The 16,845-nt window shown below is 39.6% G+C and overlaps 1 protein-coding gene across 1 annotated transcript in view; it reads right to left on the bottom strand.

Annotated features, from left to right (window-relative positions):
- LOC125377966 (ragulator complex protein LAMTOR3-B-like) overlaps positions 1 to 16,845 on the bottom strand; it is a 77,093-nt gene that overhangs the window by 26,149 nt on the left and 34,099 nt on the right. Inside the window, exon 4 of the mRNA XM_048392154.1 lies at positions 10,050 to 10,183. Within this exon, the coding sequence (XP_048248111.1) occupies positions 10,050 to 10,183 (134 nt within the window). The remainder of the gene's footprint in view (positions 1 to 10,049; positions 10,184 to 16,845) is intronic.

Raw genomic sequence — 16,845 nt, 5'->3', positions numbered from 1 at the left:
AATATCTTTAGTTTTTAAAAATTCCGCCATGATTTACAAGTATGCTTCAGAAATTAGTTGAGTTGAATTAAACTACAGATGGAAATTATCTCCTAGTGCAACGACCCCTGGGTTGCTATCAAATACAGGTGGCGGCAGCTCCATATGAGAAACTTAGTGCAGACCGAGGAATCGGCAAACAAAACCAGGCCGATGACATGCAACACTGACTCCAGAAGTACACGGGCATATAGATACTGGCACCATTCCTGGGTACACCACAGTCAACACATACGATTTTCAGATGTTCCCCATTAAGCATTAGATTGGTGTATGATGGTTTCTGCAGAGAGTGTGGCACATATAAATATGCGATCCCCTCAATTACAAATTACGCGTGTTAGGAGATCAAGGTCTTTCACGTACATCAGGAGGTGTCATGGGTTCAACAAGTTATGTTCTAGACACAACACAAAGGCTCTAACAGACTGTCACAAGGGGAGATAATAGAAAGGCTCCAACAGACTGCAACAAAAGGAGATAACACAAAGGTTCTGTCAGATTGTAACAAAAGGAGATAACACAAAGGTTCTGTCAGACTGTAACAACTAGAGATAACACAGGTTCTGTCAGACTGTAACAAAAGGAGATAATACAAAGGTTCTGTCAGACTGTAACAAAGAGAGATAACACAAAGGTTCTGTCAGACTATAACAAAGAGATAACACAAAGGTTCTGTCAGACTGTAACAAAGAGAGATAACACAAAGGTTCTGTCAGACTGTAACAAAGAGAGATAACACAAAGGTTCTGTCAGACTGTAACAAAGAGAGATAACACAAAGGTTCTGTCAGACTGTAACAAAAGGAGATAACACAAAGGTTCTGTCAGACTGTAACAAAGAGAGATAACACAAAGGTTCTGTCAGACTGTAACAAAGAGAGATAACACAAAGGTTCTGTCAGACTGTAACAAAAGGAGATAACACAAAGGTTCTGTCAGACTGTAACAAAGAGAGATAATACAGGTCCTGTCAGACTGTAACAAAGAGAGATAACTCAAAGGTTCTGTCAGACTGTAACAAAAGGAAATAACACAAAGGTTCTGTCAGACTGTTACAAAAGGAGATAACACAAAGGTTCTGCCAGACTGTAGCAAAGGGAGATAACACAGGTTCTGCAAGAGTATAACAAAGGGAGATAACACAGTGTATCTGATAGACTGTAACAGAGGGAGATAACACAGGTTCTGCAAGAGTGTAACGAAGGGAGATAACACAGGTTCTGCAAGAGTATAACAAAGGGAGACAATACAGTGTATCTGATAGACTGTAACAGAGGGAGATAACACAGGTTCTGCCAGACTGTAGCAAAGGGAGATAACACAGGTTCTGCAAGAGTATAACAAAGGGAGATAACACAGTGTATCTGATAGACTGCAACAAAGGGAGATAACACAGTGTATCTGATAGACTGTTATAGAGGGAGATAACACAATGTGTCCTATAGACTGCAACAGAGGGAGATAACAGGCTCTGCAAGAGTGTAACAAAGGGAGATAACACAAAGGTTCTGCCAGACTGTAACAAAGGGAGATAACACAGGTTCTGCCAAACTGCACCAAAGGAAGATAACAGTGTATCTGACAGACTGTAACAGAGGGAGATAACACAGTGCATCTGATAGACTGTAACAAAGGGAGATAACACAAAGGTTATGCCAGACTGAAACAAAGGGAGATAACACTGTGTATCTGACAGACTGTAACAAAGGGAGATAACACAGTGTATCTGATAGACTGTAACAAAGGGAGATAACACAGTGAATCTGACAGACTGTAACAAAAGGAGATAATGGTTCTGACTGACTGTAGCGAGGGAGATAACACAACAGTTGCCAGACGGTAACAAAGGGAGACAACACAATGGTTTCAGCCAGAGAGTAGTAAAGGGACATAACACAGTGTATCTGATAGACTGTAACAAAGGGAGATAGCACAGTGTATCTGATAAACTGTAACAAAGGGACATAACACAAGCGTTCTGACAGACTGTAACAAGGGGAGATAACACAATGGAAGTCCATCAATTGTACTTGCAAAGTCTACCAATAACACTGGCTTATCAACCAAATTCATTGTCAATTAAAACAAATGCACCAGTAAAAACAAATAAGTACACTGGTGGTAAAGACAACATTGTAAGACTATAACAAAGAGATAACACAAAGGTTCTGTCAGACTGTAACAAAGAGAGATAACACAAAGGTTCTGTCAGACTGTAACAAAGAGAGATAACACAAAGGTTCTGTCAGACTGTAACAAAGAGAGATAACACAAAGGTTCTGTCAGACTGTAACAAAAGGAGATAACACAAAGGTTCTGTCAGACTGTAACAAAGAGAGATAACACAAAGGTTCTGTCAGACTGTAACAAAGAGAGATAACACAAAGGTTCTGTCAGACTGTAACAAAAGGAGATAACACAAAGGTTCTGTCAGACTGTAACAAAGAGAGATAATACAGGTCCTGTCAGACTGTAACAAAGAGAGATAACTCAAAGGTTCTGTCAGACTGTAACAAAAGGAAATAACACAAAGGTTCTGTCAGACTGTTACAAAAGGAGATAACACAAAGGTTCTGCCAGACTGTAGCAAAGGGAGATAACACAGGTTCTGCAAGAGTATAACAAAGGGAGATAACACAGTGTATCTGATAGACTGTAACAGAGGGAGATAACACAGGTTCTGCAAGAGTGTAACGAAGGGAGATAACACAGGTTCTGCAAGAGTATAACAAAGGGAGACAATACAGTGTATCTGATAGACTGTAACAGAGGGAGATAACACAGGTTCTGCCAGACTGTAGCAAAGGGAGATAACACAGGTTCTGCAAGAGTATAACAAAGGGAGATAACACAGTGTATCTGATAGACTGCAACAAAGGGAGATAACACAGTGTATCTGATAGACTGCAACAAAGGGAGATAACACAGTGTATCTGATAGACTGTTATAGAGGGAGATAACACAATGTGTCCTATAGACTGCAACAGAGGGAGATAACAGGCTCTGCAAGAGTGTAACAAAGGGAGATAACACAAAGGTTCTGCCAGACTGTAACAAAGGGAGATAACACAGGTTCTGCCAAACTGCACCAAAGGAAGATAACAGTGTATCTGACAGACTGTAACAGAGGGAGATAACACAGTGCATCTGATAGACTGTAACAAAGGGAGATAACACAAAGGTTATGCCAGACTGAAACAAAGGGAGATAACACTGTGTATCTGACAGACTGTAACAAAGGGAGATAACACAGTGTATCTGATAGACTGTAACAAAGGGAGATAACACAGTGAATCTGACAGACTGTAACAAAAGGAGATAATGGTTCTGACTGACTGTAGCGAGGGAGATAACACAACAGTTGCCAGACGGTAACAAAGGGAGACAACACAATGGTTTCAGCCAGAGAGTAGTAAAGGGACATAACACAGTGTATCTGATAGACTGTAACAAAGGGAGATAGCACAGTGTATCTGATAAACTGTAACAAAGGGACATAACACAAGCGTTCTGACAGACTGTAACAAGGGGAGATAACACAATGGAAGTCCATCAATTGTACTTGCAAAGTCTACCAATAACACTGGCTTATCAACCAAATTCATTGTCAATTAAAACAAATGCACCAGTAAAAACAAATAAGTACACTGGTGGTAAAGACAACATTGTAAGTGTCCTAACAACCAATTGCCCCCAATGTAGTCTACCAATTACACTGACTAATTAACTAATTGCACAGTTAAAATGAACCAACTGTACTGACCTAGTCAAACAATAACAGCTTAAGTCAACCAATTGCTCTGGCTTTTTCAGGATATCTTCTATGCATAAGAATGTTATGCGTTTTAGATTACTGTTACCTAAAGATACACCAAGGTAAACCTGTTAAAGACACTTGGACTTTTTAATCAATGCTGCCAATATAACAGCAGAATTAGAAACCATTAGAAGTTGATGAACAGAATATATGTGTAACCTGTTAGACAAGTTATCCAAGAGGAGTAAATCATATTTTAAGGCATGTTTCTTTTGACGGTTTTAGTGCTCTAGCATGCACAGTGTAGAATGCATCTATCAAACAACCATCACAAGGCTATCCAGTGGAAATAAAATGCACCAAGATGCTTTGATCGGGAAAAGATGTCTATCTGACCTTTCATATCTGCTGAATTTGAAACACCTCAGGTTTGTTGACATCTTAACAAGATGTTAATAAAATTTACTCAAGATAGAAAAGAGAGACAAAATGCTTTTTTATGAAGAAAACAAAAACAGACCAAAACTGTTTAGAGGATGCCAAATACGAAACAGTGACAGCAACATATTCAACTTCTGGATTATAACCACATCCAGCCAGGAGGGTGTCAGGGCAAGTGTATTTCAACGTATTGTTTTGTTCCCTTAATGCTGAGTGCCAGGCAGGGTAACAACAAATACCATTTTTAACGTCTTTTGGTTTGATGTAACCAGGGTTTGAAAGGCGACCTTCCTCTCTTCGAGTAGACGCTCTATCTATAATACCACGGAGGTTGTCTGCTTCAACAGGAAAACACTCACCCTCATACTACCCATCTGTCTCAAGCCCTTCTGAAGCTGAAGAATATTTAGTCTTTGCCTTTGTCAGACAGGTCACCAGACCTCTCACATCGGACATTGTTGGGATATTCTTGGACGCCATCTCCATTGCCATTATTATTTACATATTAACATAAAAAAATGCAATCAGGCTGGTTAGGCTCATCATCAGCTCAGGACCCTTGCAGCCCAGATAGAGATTGCAACTTCTCTCCAGGAAGTGCTGCCTAGTCAAACCCACCCAGAACCGTTTTGGAGAATGTGAAGACTCACCAACAGCCTTCTGCATTACCCAGATTGTCAGAAGGGCTGTGTTCCTGGCAGCAAACACGGGTACTCTCCCAATGTCAGTCAACAGATTGGGACCTAAGGCACTGAGAACAATGAGGAGTAAGACAACTTGGTACTTGGGATGCAAGCGAGACATTTCATAAGTAAGGTCTGCATATTTGCCATGTTTTTCTTGAATCTTGTCAATCACAAAAGGGAGAATTCAATGATACAAATGATTTCACTGGATTTATCAAAAAAGGACAAGATCAGGTTCCTTGTATTATTGTTGTTGTTGTTGTATTATTGTTGTTGTCATCGTCGTCGTTGTTGACTTGAATCATGCACAAGCCTGACTAGCACCCTAGTATAGGTATATTACACCTTTTTATAATCACATGGCCCATTTGTATGCATCGCCAAACTTTGAATGGATAGTATGGCGACTGACGAGACAGCAAAACTGGAATAAACATATTTGTACTGACTGCTCATCCTACAAATAAAATTTACTCTCAAAATAAATGTTCCAGTGTTTTCCAGTCCAGCTTCCATGGTGGGCATGCTTGAATGTAATCAAATTGGGGACATGGAGAAATCATTTGAATGTATGACTGCAAAGTGACACGTGTTTGTTAGATATAAACAACTATGTACAGGGAGGTGGAAAATACATCAAAGAATAGTTTCCAGTGCATGAGCAAAGACAATTTAGCATCAAACAAAACCTTGCCTGCAACAGAGTCAAATGTAGCTAGCATGTCATGGTGCACATCTCCAAGGGATTGTGTTGCCAAGGTGCTGCTGAGTTTAAAATTTCAGGAAGTCAAGAATCCTCTGATTATGAGATTATAGCCCACATTTGCTCTGATTAGCATTCTTTGTCTGTCAGTGCCAAAACAAATGGCCTACCTTACCCTCCAATATGTCTGATCTTAATGGTGAGTGATGTATATCTCCTCTTCCTCCAAGATGCAAGATATCAATGGTGAATGTTCAATATATCATCTTTTTCAAAGATCCATGATATCAATGTTGAATGTCCAATATATCATCTCTGCCAAGAAGCATGACATCAATGAAAAAATAATCAATATCACCTACTTCTTCAAGAAGCATCATGTCAATGTTGAATGTTCAATATTTTATTACTGCCAATAAGTATGATATCAATAATGAATGTTCCATATCATCCCTTTCTTCAAGAAGCATGATATCAATGGTGAATATATACCAAAGGTGAATGTTCAAAATCTATTCTCTGCCAAGAAGCATGATATCAATGTTGAATGTTCAATATCTCCTCTTCTTCAAGAAGTATGATATTATTGGTGAATATTCAATATCTCATCTCAGCCAAGAAGCATGATATCAATGTTTTCCTTCCTTTGAGAAGCATAATATCAATTCAGAATGTTCAATATCTCCTCTATCTTCAAGAAGCATGATATCAATGGTGAATTTTCAATGTCTCATTTCTGCCAAGAAGCATGATGGCAATGGTGAATGTTCAATATCTCCTTCCTTTGAGAAGCATAATATCAATTCAGAATGTTTAATATTTCCTCTTTCTTCAAGAAGCTTTATATCAGTAGTAAATGTCAATATCTTCTTAAAGAAGCATTATGTCAATTCAGAATGTTCAATAGTTCATCTCTGCCAAGAAGCATGATATCAATGGTGAATGTTCAATATCTCATCTCTGCTAAGAAGCTTGATATCAATGGTGAATGTTCAATATATCATCTCTGCTAAGAAGCTTGATATCAATGGTGAATGTTCAATATCTCATCTCTGCTAAGAAGCATGATATCAATGGTGAATGTTCAATATCTCATCTCTGCTAAGAAGCGTGATAACAATGGTGAATGTTCAATATCTCAACTCTGTTAAGAAGCATGATATCAATGGTGAATGTTCAATATCTCATCTCTGCTAAGAAGCTTGATATCAATGGTGAATGTTCAATATCTCATCTCTGCTAAGAAGCTTGATATCAATGGTGAATGTTCGATATCTCATCTCTGCTAAGAAGCATGATATCAATGGTGAATGTTCAATATCTCATCTCTGCTAAGAAGCTTGATATCAATGGTGAATGTTTAATATCTCATCTCTGCTAAGAAGCTTGATATCAATGGTGAATGTTCAATATCTCATCTCTGCTAAGAAGCTTGATATCAATGGTGAATGTTCAATATATCATCTCTGCTAAGAAGCATGATATCAATGGTGAATGTTCAATATCTCATCTCTGCTAAGAAGCTTGATATCAATGGTGAATGTTTAATATCTCATCTCTGCTAAGAAGCTTGATATCAATGGTGAATGTTCAATATCTCATCTCTGCTAAGAAGCTTGATATCAATGGTGAATGTTCAATATCTCATCTCTGCTAAGAAGCATGATATCAATGGTGAAAGTTCAATATCTTATCTCTGCCAAGAAGCATGATATCAATGGTGAATGTTCAATATCTCAACTCTGCCAAGAAGCATGATATCAATGGTGAAAGTTCAATATCTTATCTCTGCCAAGAAGCATGATATCAATGGTGAAAGTTCAATATCTTATCTCTGCCAAGAAGCATGATATCAATGGTGAATGTTCAATATCTCAACTCTGCCAAGAAGCATGATATCAATGGTGAATGTTCAATATCTCAACTCTGCCAAGAAGCATGATATCAATGGTGAAAGTTCAATATCTTATCTCTGCCAAGAAGCATGATATCAATGGTGAAAGTTCAATATCTTATCTCTGCCAAGAAGCATGATATCAATGGTGAAAGTTCAATATCTTATCTCTGCCAAGAAGCTTGATATCAATGGTGAAAGTTCAATATCTTATCTCTGCCAAGAAGCTTGATATTAATGGTGAATGTTCAATATCTCATCTCTGCTAAGAAGCTTGATATCAATGGTGAATGTTCAATATCTTATCTCTGCTAAGAAGCTTGATATCAATGGTGAATGTTCAATATCTCATCTCTGCTAAGAAGCTTGATATCAATGGTGAATGTTTAATATCTCATCTCTGCTAAGAAGCTTGATATCAATGGTGAATGTTCAATATCTCATCTCTGCTAAGAAGCTTGATATCAATGGTGAATGTTCAATATCTCATCTCTGCTAAGAAGCATGATATCAATGGTGAAAGTTCAATATCTTATCTCTGCCAAGAAGCATGATATCAATGGTGAATGTTCAATATCTCAACTCTGCCAAGAAGCATGATATCAATGGTGAAAGTTCAATATCTTATCTCTGCCAAGAAGCATGATATCAATGGTGAAAGTTCAATATCTTATCTCTGCCAAGAAGCATGATATTAATGGTGAATGTTCAATATCTCAACTCTGCCAAGAAGCATGATATCAATGGTGAAAGTTCAATATCTTATCTCTGCCAAGAAGCATGATATCAATGGTGAAAGTTCAATATCTTATCTCTGCCAAGAAGCATGATATCAATGGTGAAAGTTCAATATCTTATCTCTGCCAAGAAGCTTGATATCAATGGTGAAAGTTCAATATCTTATCTCTGCCAAGAAGCTTGATATCAATGGTGAAAGTTCAATATCTTATCTCTGCCAAGAAGCTTGATATTAATGGTGAATGTTTAATATCTCGACTTCCACACAGCATGTGTTCAAAGTCTGTAGACATGCAATCATCCAAGAAGTCTAATATCAGTATCTATGCCCCCTTCTTCAAACAAACGTGTATATCTATCGACAATGAAGTCTCCCCCATCCCCTCTCCTCCCTCCATCCATCAAGGTGTATGATATCTATTTCCCCATGTTTGTATAGAGGAAGCTGACAGTAGTGATGATGGCAGCCCCATCAACAGGTTCCCTCACATCATCACGCTTTGGTTTTGTTCTCTGGCTAAACACTTGCCGTTCCAACCATCATACTCACAAAGAAAGGTCAAGTCATAAATATTGGTCATTTATATCCCACCTGCCTTAGGTCGCCTTTCATTGTAAACTCCACACTGCTCCCTACATAGTGAGGCAGGGCATGCAGGATTACATTCACCCAAATAAATACATGACATTTTCAATGCAGGGAGAACGATAATATTGCAAAGCCCGGGTCCCAGTAGTGGGCACTTGTTGAAAGTGTCTGGGGAGCTTGTTAGGCACAGATCTCCCAACACAGGTTGTTCTATTATAGGAATTGAATGGGACACATGATATAATCTAGGTGCATAATGAGATGAGATTTCCTTGAAGCAACAAACACTTTGTCTGGGCATATGCTCGTGCAGGCACACTGCGCCTTTCACTCATGTTTCATATCATGAAACTAGTCGTATACTGACGGTATACTTTGGATGTAACATACTAATCTGCAAAAATCATCAGCAGTTGAAAATGATCCAAAACAAGATTTATTTTTCTATCAGACAATATATTTATTTTTCCAAAGAAATGGATCAATAGTATTCTGTGACAAAGTACACCTGCACTCACCTGGTAGTGTTTGTACATGGATACAACCATTGTATTCAGTGACTGAACACACATGCACTCACCTGGTAGTGTTCCTACATGGATACAACCAATGTATTCAGTGACTGAACACACCTGCACTCACCTGGTAGTGTTCCTACATGGATACAACCAATGTATTCAGTGAATGAACACACCTGCACTCACCTGGTAGTGTTCCTACATGGATACAACCAATGTATTCAGTGACTGAACACACCTGCACTCACCTGGTAGTGTTCCTACGTGGATACAACCAATGTATTCAGTGACTGAGTACATCTGCACTCACCTGGTAGTGTTCCTACATGGATACAACCATTGTATTCAGTGACTGAACACACCTGCACTCACCTGGTAGTGTTCCTACATGGATACAACCAATGTATTTAGTGACTGAGTACATCTGCACTCACCTGGTAGTGTTCCTACATGGATACAACCATTGTATTCAGTGAATGAACACACCTGCACTCACCTGGTAGTGTTCCTAAATGGATACAACCAATGTATTCAGTGACTGAACACACCTGCACTCACCTGGTAGTGTTCCTACATGGATACAACCAATGTATTCAGTGACTGAGTACATCTGCACTCACCTGGTAGTGTTCCTACATGGATACAACCAATGTATTCAGTGACTGAGTACATCTGCACTCACCTGGTAGTGTTCGTACATGGATACGACCGATGTATTCTGTGACAGTCCTATTTTGCCAGCTTGCTCTGTCATCAGTCCGAACGCACACAGGAAGTTTGGTCTCATGGCTAACTCAGGAGCCTGCTCTGTTGCCACTGGGAGAAGAAAACAGAACATCTTTTTGAACAAGGTCCTACCTCAGCCGCCTCAGTCACAGTCCACTTGACACTAGTTCAGGGAGTACCAGTCAAACTCATATCTGACAACTGGTTTAGCTAGTCACATCTTACAACTGGTTTAGTTGGTCACATCTGACAACTGTTTTAGTTGGTCACATCAGACAACTGGTTTATTTAGTCAGATAGCTGATTTAGTGGGTCACATCTGACAACAGGTTTAGTTGGTCACATCTGACAACAGGTTTAGTTAGTCACAGATAGCTGGTTTAGTGGGTCACATCTGACAACAGGTTTAGTTGGTCACATCAGACAACTGGTTTAGTTAGTCAGATAGCTGATTTAGTGGGTCACATCTGACAACAGGTTTAGTTGGTCACATCTGACAACAGGTTTAGTTGGTCACATCTGACAGTTGCTTTAGTTGGTCACATCTGACAACTGGTTAGGTTGGTCACATCTGACAACTGGTTCAGTTTATCACATCTGACAACAGGTTTAGTTAGTCACAGATAGCTGGTTTAGTTAGTCACATCTGACAACTGGTTCAGTTTGTCACATCTGACAACAGGTTTAGTTAGTCACAGATAGCTGGTTTAGTTAGTCACATCTGACAACTGGTTCAGTTTGTCACATCTGACAACAGGTTTAGTTAGTCACAGATAGCTGGCTTAGTTAGTCACATCTGACAACAGGTTTAGTTGGTCACATCTGACAGTAGGTTTAGTTGGTCACAGATAGCTGGTTTGATTTGTCACATCTGACAACAGGTTTAGTTGGTCACATCTGACAACTGGTTTAATTGGTCACATCTGACAACTGGTTAGGTTGGTCACATCTGACAACAGGTTTAGTTAGTCACAGATAGCTGGTTTAGTTAGTCACATCTGACAACAGGTTTAGTTGGTCACATCTGACAACTGGTTTAATTGGTCACATCTGACAACTGGTTAGGTTGGTCACATCTGACAACAGGTTTAGTTAGTCACAGATAGCTGGTTTAGTTAGTCACATCTGACAACAGGTTTAGTTAGTCACAGATAGCTTGTTTAGTGAGTCATATCTGACAACTGGTTGAGTTTGTCACATCTGACAACTGGTTTAGTTAGTCACATCTGACAACTGGTTTAGTTGGTCACATCTGACAACAGGTTTAGTTGGTCTCATCTGACAACTGGTTTAGTTGGTCACATCTGAAAACTGGTTAGGTTGGTCACATCTGACAACTGGTTTAGTTGGTCACATCTGGCAACAGGTTTAGTTGGTCACAGATAGCTGGTTTGATTTGTCACATCTGACAACAGGTTTAGTTGGTCACATCTGACAACTGGTTTAGTTGGTCACATCTGACAACTGATTTAGTTGGTCACATCGGACAACTGGTTAGGTTGGTCACATCTGACAACTGGTTTAGTTGGTCACATCTGACAACAGGTTTAGTTAGTCACAGATAGCTGTTTTAGTTAGTCACATCTGACAACAGGTTTAGTTAGTCACAGATAGCTTGTTTATTGAGTCATATCTGACAACTGGTTGAGTTTGTCACATCTGACAACTGGTTGTCACATCTGACAACTGGTTTAGTTAGTCACATCTGACAACAGGTTTAGTTGGTCACATCTGACAACAGGTTTAGTTAGTCACAGATAGCTGGTTTGATTTGTCACAGATAGCTTGTTTAGTGAGTCATATCTGACAACAGGTTTAGTTGGTCACATCTGAAACTGGTTAGGTTGGTCACATCTGACAACAGGTTTAGTTGGTCACATCTGACAACAGGTTTAGTTAGTCACAGATAGCTGGTTTCGTTAGTCACATCTGACAACAGGTTTAGTTGGTCACATCTGAGAACAGGTTTAGTTGGTCACACATAGCTGGTTTGATTTGTCACATCTGACAACAGGTTTAGTTGGTCATATCTGGCAACTGGTTTAGTTTGTCACATCTGACAACTGGTTAGATTGGTCACATCTGACAACTGGTTTAGTTGGTCACATCTGACAACTGGTTAGGTTGGTCACATCTGACAACAGGTTTAGTTAGTCACAGATAGCTGGTTTAGTTAGTCACATCTGACAACAGGTTTAGTTGGTCACATCTGACAACTGGTTTAATTGGTCACATCTGACAACTGGTTAGGTTGGTCACATCTGACAACAGGTTTAGTTAGTCACAGATAGCTGGTTTAGTTAGTCACATCTGACAACAGGTTTAGTTAGTCACAGATAGCTTGTTTAGTGAGTCATATCTGACAACTGGTTGAGTTTGTCACATCTGACAACTGGTTTAGTTAGTCACATCTGACAACAGGTTTAGTTAGTCACAGATAGCTGGTTTGATTTGTCACAGATAGCTTGTTTAGTGAGTCATATCTGACAACTGGTTGAGTTTGTCACATCTGACAACTGGTTTAGTTAGTCACATCTGACAACTGGTTTAGTTGGTCACATCTGACAACAGGTTTAGTTGGTCTCATCTGACAACTGGTTTAGTTGGTCACATCTGAAAACTGGTTAGGTTGGTCACATCTGACAACTGGTTTAGTTGGTCACATCTGGCAACAGGTTTAGTTGGTCACAGATAGATGGTTTGATTTGTCACATCTGACAACAGGTTTAGTTAGTCACATCTGACAACTGGTTTAGTTGGTCACATCTGACAACTGATTTAGTTGGTCACATCGGACAACTGGTTAGGTTGGTCACATCTGACAACTGGTTTAGTTGGTCACATCTGACAACAGGTTTAGTTAGTCACAGATAGCTGTTTTAGTTAGTCACATCTGACAACAGGTTTAGTTAGTCACAGATAGCTTGTTTAGTGAGTCATATCTGACAACTGGTTGAGTTTGTCACATCTGACAACTGGTTTAGTTAGTCACATCTGACAACAGGTTTAGTTGGTCACATCTGACAACAGGTTTAGTTAGTCACAGATAGCTGGTTTGATTTGTCACAGATAGCTTGTTTAGTGAGTCATATCTGACAACAGGTTTAGTTGGTCACATCTGAAACTGGTTAGGTTGGTCACATCTGACAACAGGTTTAGTTGGTCACATCTGACAACAGGTTTAGTTAGTCACAGATAGCTGGTTTCGTTAGTCACATCTGACAACAGGTTTAGTTGGTCACATCTGAGAACAGGTTTAGTTGGTCACACATAGCTGGTTTGATTTGTCACATCTGACAACAGGTTTAGTTGGTCACATCTGACAAGAGGTTTAGTTGGTCACATCTGAAAACTGGTTAAGTTGGTCACATCTGACAACTGGTTAGGTTGGTCACATCTGACAACTGGTTTAGTTGGTCACATCTGACAACAGGTTTAGTTAGTCACAGATAGCTGGTTTAGTTAGTCACATCTGACAACAGGTTTAGTTAGTCACAGATAGCTTGTTTAGTGAGTCATATCTGACAACTGGTTGAGTTTGTCACATCTGACAACTGGTTTAGTGAGTCACATCTGACAACTTGTTTAGTTAGTCATATCTGTCAACAGGTTTAGTTAGTCACAGATAGCTGGTTTAGTGAGTCATATCTGGCAACTGGTTTAGTTTGTCACATCTGACAACAGGTCTAGTTGGTCACATCTGACAACTGGTTTAGTTTGTCACATCTGACAACTGGAATAGTCTCATTCATCAGAAGATTTTTCTTCTTCTTGTGTGATGTGTAACGCCACACTCAGCAATAATCCAGCTATAAGACATTATGCTGTAAACAAACCAGTGATCGATAATATGAGGAATATCCCATGCAGTTGGAATACGATGATATGCAATCAACCAAGTCACACTGAGTCTGACAAGTCGAAACCGGATCTTCCATGACACAGATATAATAAATGAAAGTGATCTCTTTTCATAAGGCAATCACCCAAACCATTTGGTCACTTCTTACAGCCAGCATGGGCTGCTAGGAAGCTTTTTCAACACAGAAGCCACAAAGGTTACTTCTCTTGCCATATCAATATTAATGTTGCAGAAGCTCCATCTTCTTACCACCAAAACCTATTGAAAATTCAGTGCAAACTATTAGTGCACAATGTAGTAGATATTTATATATCTGCTTACATATCATGAGAGAAGATGATTTTTGAGACATATGAGCTGCCGATATCAAAGAAGAAATTCAGGAAAGATTTCGATCCCGACATTTATTCCAACAATGAATACAGAATTATGATTACTGAAACAACTTGATAATCTTCCTCCATCCTGATAAAGGTGAGACATTCTGATAAGGGTACTGTTTTTTAAATAACAAGTCATCTGCAAATCATGGAGACCTTGGACTTGCTATCAAAGTTTATCGCTAACTAGATGTTTACCTGAAGGAAATTCTAAACAGAAATAAGATTGTACATATGTGCCTTGAGATATGTCCAAGTTTGTTGGGTTCTAGAAGCTGTACTTCATCTAAGTAGTTAAACGGCTGTACCAAGCATGTGATACGTCTCTGATGACCCACTGTATGTAACAAGCATCTGATACGTCTCTGATGACCCACTGTATGTATCACGTATGTGATCACCTTTATGTATCAGGTATGTGGCACATCTCTGATGACCCACTGTATGTACCAAGCATCTGATACGTCACTGATGACACCCTGTATGTATCAGGCATGTGGTATATCTCTGATGACCCACTGTATGTATCAGGCATGTGGTACATCTCTGATGGCCCACTGTATGTATTAGACATGTGATACGTCTCTGATGGCCCACTGTATGTATTAGACATATGATAAGTCTCTGATGTACCATTGTATGTATCAGGCATGTGGTACATCTCTGATGGCCCACTGTATGGATCAGGCATGTGGTACATCTCTGATGACCCACTGTATGTATTAGACATGTGATACGTCTCTGATGACCCACTGTATGTATTAGACATATGATAAGTCTCTGATGTACCATTGTATGTATCAGGCATGTGGTACATCTCTGATGGCCCATTGTATGTATCAGGCATGTGGTACATCTCTGATGGCCCACTGTATGTATTAGACATGTGATACGTCTCTGATGACCCACTGTATGTAGCAGGCATGTGGTAAATCTCTACTGACTCACTGTATGTACCAGGCATGTGATACGTCTCTGAGGACCTACTGTATGTACCATGTGTGCTACTATTTTGCAAAGAAACATTAACTTTCACCCTACAGATTTAATTAAGGGCCTAACCATAACAGACAAATGATACCTAGATAAAGTATTTTGTAACCAAATTGGCAGTTTTGGGTTACTACTGTTATGGCAAGGATAGCTGCAAAAATGTGAGTGAGTAGGGTTTTACGCCGCTTTTAGCAATATTCCAGCAATATCACGGCAGGGCATGCCAGAAAGGAGCTTCACACATTGTGCCCAAGTCGTGAATCAAACCCGGGTCTTCGGCATGACGAGCAAATGCTTTAACCACTAGGCTACCCCACCGTGCCACACAAAGGCAAGAGATAACTCTGAAGGCGAATAGAACTCACAGGACTTGGAAGAATCAGGTAAGGTAAGACCATCTTACGTGTGTCTAGTCATGTTATACGGGAATGTTTATCTAAACTGTAAATTGAATTGCACTCAAGAGATTTTTCTCACTGGTCAATTAGCCAATCAGTGCCTGTGTCACTCACAAAAGGCTATCACTGAGGAGCATGCTGATTGGGACGATCTGGCACCAACTGATGTCCACCCCCAACACAAAACAGTTGGACTCATTAGAAGAATTCTCATTCTCAAAATAGACACATCAAGTCATATCCTTAATCTTAATGCTGTGGTGAAGTTAATGTTAGAAAATGAGGGAACGCTGTCTTGTTAACGAGTCTAGCTTGTAGTTTTTGTTCACAGATTCAACTTTGTGATAATAAAGATAAGATCACTTATGTAGCTCTAATTCCACACAACACATGCTAATAGTCTTGCTTGACAACGGTATAAAGATCTATACCGAAGCCTTGCCTTTACACTATTAAAGAAGTCGTTATCTATAAATTGTGTCTACTTTGACATGCTAATAGTGTGCACTATTGTTGCCATGGCTGATCAAGTGTTTGTTTGTTTGTTGTTTAACACTGCATTTAGCAATATTCCAGCTATATGATGCAATGAATCGGAAGCGACAATCCAGTGATTGACATCATGAGCATCACTCTACGCAATTGGGATACGATGACATGCATCAACCAAGTCAGCAAATCTGACCTCCGATCCCATTAGTTGCCTCTAATGACAAGCATGGCTTGCTGAGGACCAGTTCTAACCCTGATCTTCATGGGTCAGCAAGTATGACCTACCGATCGTGTAAGTCGCCTCTTGGGCTGTGTGGGTAACGGAACCTGGGTTTCAACATGATCATGGGCCAAAACACTTCACCAACCAAGCCTCCCACCACTCATTGACTTGTGACTACAAATGTTATGTCTTAATTACACTGATTTGAATTTGATTGTTTTGGTGGTTGTATTTGTGATGACAGACAGATTGTTGTATTGGTGGTGACAGACAGATCGCTGTATTGGTGGCGACAGATAGATCGCTGTATTGGTGGTGACAGACAGATCGCTGTATTGGTGGTGACAGATAGATCGCTGTATTGGTGGTGACAGATAGATCGCTGTATTGGTGGTGACAGACAG

This window comes from Haliotis rufescens, unplaced genomic scaffold (assembly GCF_023055435.1).
Source record: "Haliotis rufescens isolate VD_foot unplaced genomic scaffold, xgHalRufe1.0.p SCAF_11, whole genome shotgun sequence".
Classification (NCBI taxonomy): domain Eukaryota; kingdom Metazoa; phylum Mollusca; class Gastropoda; order Lepetellida; family Haliotidae; genus Haliotis; species Haliotis rufescens.
Note: the sequence above shows the minus strand (reverse complement) of the source record. Positions and strands in the feature narration are given on the sequence as shown.